The following is a 7251-nucleotide window of genomic DNA, read 5'->3' on the forward strand; positions in this document are numbered from 1 at the left end:
CACAGGTCAAACAGAACATCTACCCAGACACACAGGTCAAACAGTACACATCTAACCAGACACACAGGTCAAACAGAACACATCTAACCAGACACACAGGTCAAACAGAACATCTACCCAGACACACAGGTCAAACTGTACACATCTAACCAGACACACAGGTCAAACAGTACACATCTACCCCAGACACACAGGTCAAACAGAACATCTACCCAGACACACAGGTCAAACAGTACACATCTACCCAGACACACAGGTCAACAGAACACATCTACCCAGACACACAGGTCAAACAGAACATCTACCCAGACACACAGGTCAAACAGTACACATCTAACCAGACACACAGGTCAAACAGTACACATCTACCCCAGACACACAGGTCAAACAGAATACATCTACCCCAGACACACAGGTCAAACAGAACACATCTACCCAGACACACAGGTCAAACAGAACATCTACCCAGACACACAGGTCAAACAGTACACATCTAACCAGACACACAGGTCAAACAGTACACATCTACCCCAGACACACAGGTCAAACAGAACACATCTACCCCAGACACACAGGTCAAACAGAACACATCTACCCCAGACACACAGGTCAAACAGTACACATCTAACCAGACACACAGGTCAAACAGAACACATCTACCCAGACACACAGGTCGAACAGAACACATCTCTACCCCAGACACACAGGTCAAACACAACACATCTACCCCAGACACACAGGTCAAACAGAACATCTACCCAGACACACAGTCAAACAGAACACATCAGCCCGATCTCACCCACACACGGTGAAATAACACAGAGTGTCAATCCGGGATTGGAAATTCCTTACAAACACGACTAACCCCAAAGGTCTTACACATTACACTACTACTGTTTTGACCGTGACGGAGGCCTGGCTTCACTACTATAGTGTATGTACGGAATTGCTAATCTGTGTTATTTAATTTCACTGTGTTTGGGTGAGATCGGGGGTTACAACTCGGCTCAATCGAACAGCGTTCGCCACGGCAACTCGCTTGCTTTAGCTCAGCTCTGTGGCGTCTCTCGTGGCTCAAGTTCGGTAGAGACGGCGCCCCTCCGTCACAGTCTATGGGAGGATTTCAGTGTAAGTATGGATTTAGGGGTTTTCTATGTACGGAATTGCAAATCCGTGTTATTTCACCGTGTTTGGGTGAGACCGGGTTGGTACACGTCTACGCACACAGGTCAAACATTCTACAATGACTTCTAAATCAGTATTCTCAAACGGCTGGGTGGCCGGGGGGTCTCCATTGGAGGGGGCCCGGCCTCAAATGGACCCCGAACCGGTTTTCTCGATTTAGCTGGTTTCAAGACTTCACTGTAGCATATAGCAACGCGTGTGTGTATATGCACAGGTGTGTGCGTGCATACGAGGGTGCGTGCCTAAAATCTAAAAAGACACAGACGCTGTCCCTGTTTTAATGGCTTTTAACTCAACGTGGTATGGATAGAACCAAATGGACCCATAGCTTGGTTCAATTAGTATACGGTTCCTTGTATTTTACTGTGAAGCAGGAGGGGAGGGGAGGGGGAGAGAGAGAGAGAGAGAGAGAGAGAGAGAGAGAGAGAGAGAGAGAGAGAGAGAGAGAGAGAGAGAGATGACGACGAGAGAGAGACAAGATGATGGCCCCCTCACTTCTGACCTCCCCAGACCCACAAATCTTCTGGCTTAATTGGAGATCCTGCCATATCGATTTCCATCAGGGTTCTTTATTCGCCATAGCGGCCATATAACCTGTGGGAATGTGGCATGCCTACAGCTAAGGAATAGAGGTCTGCATGAAATACTATCAAACTGAATTATGTTTTTATAAAAAATAAAATAATAATATTTGCGACTGCAGGTCGCATTTACATTTCCCATCAGTTGGTTTGTTTGTTGGTCACCCCAACAAACAAACCAATCGTGACATCACGTGACATCATCAGGGATGGAGATCCTTGGTGTCATCAATATTAAGCCCATATATAGGAATACCCATATATGGAGATCCCTGATGTCATCTGACCTCAAAGCCTTATAGATCCATATGGAGCTGACTTGTTCTGACATTCCATATGTTGATCTTCTCGCCCTCAGGCATCTTACTGGAAATAATAATAAGAATTATTATTATATAATAATAACACTCTTTCTTTCAATTATTTGAGATTGTGTTATACAAAGTATTTTGTATTTATTCCCATCAAAATGCGATTTCACAACAGGCTTTGGGACCGGTTTGTTTATCTTTGAGCTTTCACACTTAAAATGCATTTGACACACAGTTCTCTTTGCAAAAAGGATTTTGTTTATTTTGATTTCTTGTAGAGTCTTGTATCAGTCAGAAAACACACTCAATATGCAAGCAGAGTCAGACTTTTTGATTGCAGCTATATTTCAAAAATCATAAAGAACCATTTACTCAATAAATACATTTTTTTTCTTTTGCCCTTGTGCTTGAACGTGGTGTTGTTTTTTCTTGTTTCTTTCCCAAGCTTATGTACAGTAGATCATAAATAACTTTAAAAGATGGCACACGTTCCAGGCTTTAGACAAAACAAAACAAAAACAACAACTCTAAAAATCCAAACTTGTATATAAATATAAGTTCATCTGAATCTGAGGGGCGGCGAGGGACTCATCAAGAAAGGAATAGAATAGAGTATATGCACAGCAGCCATTTTGGAAAGAACTCTTCCAACTTCCAGGCCTTAATTAGTGTCACCGGTGTTACCGGTTACACTAATTAAGGCTCTGTTCCATTTAGTGTACAGTGGTTCCCAATCTTTTGAATTCCAAGGACCCCCTTAACTCAAAGAGTGTTGTACAACCAAATCCTTAAGGGTCCATTTGGTTCCGTTTGCACACTCTCAGAGTTACACACACGTACCCGGAGCCAATTGGAACCCACTCAAGGACACTTTGAAACGCACTGGTGTAGCAGAGTGTTAATTTCCAGTGAGCCAACATGCACAATAGCACAGCACCCTGACTGTGTTTGACCAGATGAAGGCTCTGTCTTCATTAGTATCATCGGCAACACCTGTGAACGTTGTTGGAAGGGGCCCGGAAGTATAGGCCGACTGGACGAGTTATTCTGTGTGCATATAGAGCCTATTCAATGGGACGCCTGATACGTGTCATACAAACATGCCGGCGTAACAGCAACAAACAGCTGTTGTCACCGACACATCTTGACAACTGAACTCAGAGCTGGCGTCCATCATGGCAAACGCAATCAAGCAGCCTTAATTGGCATCCAACAGGTCAAATTGCATATTGCTAAATGTGTTGCAGCCGTGTCACTCTCCACGCTCAGTCGCTGAACCCCTCAGAAATGATTACTGCACCTGTCACTAACGGGAGAAAAGTTGTTTTATTGTTGTATCATTTCCCCTTGTTTGCTTTTGCGTCCTCTGTATTTTCGCTTCTGTCTCTAATTTACGGGGCTTGCCAGCTACAAATGTGACGTTTTTCATTACCCTCTCAATCAAAAGGGAGCGGGCGTTTTTCTACGCCATGTTTATTTACCGCAATTTACGACACATGCCTGGCCGCCAGAAATAGACCTTCGACTGAGGCAGCTGACATCCTCAACCCCGTTGAAATATTCACTGCAATCAGCGTTGGTGGATTCTTGACGCTCCATAACATTTATAATATTCTTCGTGCTTTCATGCTCCTGTCATCTTATCTGTTCAGTAGATACACACACTGAAAGCTCACTGTCCTCTTTCTACTCCCCTCCTGCGATGCCGACCAGGGGAACCAGAGGAAAAGGAACATGAACAGAATGGGTTTGCATATTCTTTCACATCTGCAGAGTTTCTAACGCGACAAAAAAGGCTCATGATGCTTTCGTTTTGGGAACCGATCGTCGTGATGTGAGCAGATGATTCATCTGCATAGCTACAAAGTGCACCGCAGGGAACCCTGCCGTCATAACGGGGGTGGTGGGGCTAAGATCCCTCTTCAACGTTACTCCACCTCTGATAGTGCAAAAAAGGGTCAATTGGGTCTGCGAGAAAGAACGAAAAGAATGACACCAACGAAATGGAACGGTTGAGATGAGTGGGATCTTGGCTATAGGCTCATGGATAAAAGGGGATTGGGACAAGCAGAGGCCGAGTGGATGTGGGGTGACGGGCGCTAGCTGCCGTTGGTGATGATGACGGAGGTGCCTTTGTGTCCCTGGGGCTGCTCAGCCTGCATGCGCAGGTGCGGTGTCATGTCGTAGGGCGCGGGGCCCGTGGCCGTGGAGCTGCAGTAGCCCCGGAGGCTCTCAGCATCGTAGAGGTGCTCCAGGGCGTAGCCCGTCAGGGAATAGCCGGCGTGCTTGTCCAAATAGGGCCGCGGGTGCGGGTGAGAAGGGTACAGGGCCGGGGCAGGGGTGGGGGAGGCTGAGCAGGGGCCCGTTCGATCCATGGCATGGTGCAGAGGCATGGGGGGCATGTCCATCTGGAGGTAGTCCTTGGGGTTGTGGAGGCGTTCGGACCCCGGGCTGCTGATCCTGGAGAGAGGCGCGGGACTCTGGACGGGGCTGATCACCTGACTCAAGCCCCGGCACAGCGCACTCTGCAGAGGCCCCTGGCCGTACTCGGAGGTGAAGCAGGGGCCGGGGCCCTTGGGCAAGCCGTTGGCTGGCGCCAGATGGGTGTCGTGGGGGCCCTTGCGCAGATGCTGCCGGCTCTCCTCCTCCTTGATCATCTGCTGCGTCGCTCGGATCAGCGTCTCGATCTTGCTGGGCTCCTGCGGACTGGAGCGGTACTGGTCGCCGCGGTAGCGGTCCCCCGAGTCGCTGGCGGAGCCCCCGTCTGGAGAGCTGACCACACTGTCCTCGTCCCAGTGGCCTCGACCTGCGGAGGGACGCAATGACAGCTCAGGGAACTGCTATATGTCAGCACCATGTTAACCTCACATCAAACCATGTTGTGGCGTAGATGTGTGTGTCGTGCACCTTTATATTGTTCAGTGCACATTCCGGTGGCAATGTTTTAATACATTTATCGTCCAATTTGGCATATAAATATAAATTGTTTAAACTAATTTTGGCTCACACGCGGTCAGAGAAACAAAGATATATTCTGTCACCACTCAAACATATAGCCACGGCCCATCGTTTCAGAAGATATTGGAGGGCTGGCTAACCCTGTTGTGCCTGTAGCTTTGACTGTCTGAACTAGACTGTTGCACACTATCAGAGGGTAACAGATTAATTCACCCACGTGTGACCTCTTTTGCATTACAGCATTGACCAGAACTAATCAGATCTAAACGTACCACAGACATGTGAGGGCCCCCTCTATTTCAAGCCACAACTCAGCCCCAACTATTTTGTCATAATAGGTCTGTTTCTAAAATAATAGTTCTTGTCCCAGATCAGACTTTGTTTTATTAATTCTCAGATAGGCTACCATGATGACTATTATGAACAGCAACCTATAGATGCTCTGACCGAATAGACTCTTCAGAGATTCAGACCTGTTGTTCGTTATCGTTGCTCTCATAAATCAGTGCTATTGAACAGCCTTTACGTTATGTGTGGGTTTTGCAATTATTGAACCAATGAAAAGTATCAAAAAGTGCATCTCCTAACTCCATTGGATCCTCAAACTGTTGTTCAAACTCCAACTTGTGGAGTTAGGTGGTTTGTCCCCCAATGATTAGAACGACAAAGTCAGACTGAAAAAAGACATATAGGCCTATACTGTATCTCCACATTAATGGTCAAAAACTTCCTAACTCCTAACTAAGTGGCTATATTTGAGTAAAGATGCTACTAAAAGTTTGCAACGCGTCGCTTCCCACCACAATGTGAGCTTGTAGATCAGCTATTTTCACTACTTCTTAATTATAATTTTTTTGTTTATGGAATTTATGTTTGTGTGTAGGCCTATGTTTTAAAATGTAGAAAGTTCTTTTACATTATTTTTATTACAAATAAATAAAAAATCTTTGATTTCAGATCTTTATTTATCTTGAACAAATAAAATAAAAAAAGTACAGAAAACTCTATACTGCATATATCATCAACACAATAATTAAATTAATTAAAACTGTTAACTGCCAGGATTGTTTCAATTAAACCGGGCTCGCCAGACTCAGTATAAGTGACCAAACAAATCACGGAGCGAGCAAATCAGGCTAACTTACGATGTGTCTTGTGATGGACCTGTTGTCACTTGGTTACCGCGACCATTACTGTACTGTGGGCCATGAATAAAGCTTGTTTTGAGCAGGGACACAATCTGGGAAAGGATAAAGGCATTTGAAAGAATGTTTACAATAACGAGTAGTGGATGCGTGTGGCCATCTTACATTTTATGTTTACTTCATTGCCTAGCAACCCAATGCTAATTTATGTAGCATTAAAAGTGTAGGAAAAGAAAATTAGATTTTTACTCCCGCCGTGAGCGTTTTGGGAAACAGGAACACAGTGAGCCACTTACCATGGAGGTTGTGGATGGCTGTGATGTGGGGCATGCTGCTGCTGTCATATCCCTCTCTGTTCTCCAGGGAGCCCTGCTTGGCCAGGGGGAGGACGGAACGCGCCCCGCCCCACCACGCCTCTCTGCCCGCCTGGGGGGTTCCCAGGAAGTAGCGCCCCGCCTCGCAGCGCCCCCGCTCGCAGCCGTGCGTGTGAATGGGCGCCGCGTGGCCGTCGGTGGGCGTGAGCGCGTGCTGGTGGTGGTGCTCCTCGGCGAGCGGGAGGCCGTAGCAGAGGCCCCGCGGCTCGGCGAACTGTCGGTACACGCAGGAGGCCTCCAGGCCCTCGGCCTGCTCCAGCAGCCGTGGGGAGGCAGAGTCCGTCAGGGGGCTGCCGCCCCAGGGGCTGTCCTGGTCCGACTCGGAGCAGCGCTCCGTCTGGAAGCCGGTATACTGCAGGAGACCATGACAACAGCATGTTAGGAGATTGCCGTAAACACACTTTCTTTTTGCCAGGTGAAACCTGGACAATTTTCGCTCGGGTTGCGGCTTTGACGACCTAGTCATGATTGGCTGCCCCGAGTCAGAACCCATACTCTGAAACGGCTGCCTATAAGCCAATGGGAGTGCCTCCTAAGGCCTGGAACGATGCACCGCGGAAGTCTTAACCCAGTTAAGTCAGTAAAGTCAGTAAAACCATAGAGTTAAACTCTATGGCCGCATGGCGGAGCAGGTGACAACAGCGGCTAAAGTTAGGAACTAAGTGGAGCTACAAAACAAAACACTGCCGGGAGGTTG

The 7251-nt window shown here is 47.3% G+C and overlaps 1 protein-coding gene across 2 annotated transcripts in view; it reads right to left on the minus strand.

The window, feature by feature from the left end:
• Positions 1-2398: 2398 nt before the first annotated feature.
• The window catches only part of sim1a (SIM bHLH transcription factor 1a), a 25412-nt gene continuing 20559 nt past the window's right edge, over positions 2399-7251 (minus strand). For both annotated transcript variants that reach the window (XM_083760972.1, XM_083760971.1), the window contains 2 exons: positions 6477-6906; positions 2399-4883 (listed from right to left, as the gene is read on the minus strand). In XM_083760972.1, coding sequence (XP_083617098.1) covers positions 4177-4883; positions 6477-6906 — 1137 coding nt within the window. In that variant the 3' untranslated portion in view covers positions 2399-4176. The remainder of the gene's footprint in view (positions 4884-6476; positions 6907-7251) is intronic.

Source organism: Protomyctophum parallelum (genome assembly GCF_964188405.1).
Source record: "Protomyctophum parallelum genome assembly, chromosome: 3".
Taxonomy (NCBI): Eukaryota; Metazoa; Chordata; class Actinopteri; order Myctophiformes; family Myctophidae; genus Protomyctophum; species Protomyctophum parallelum.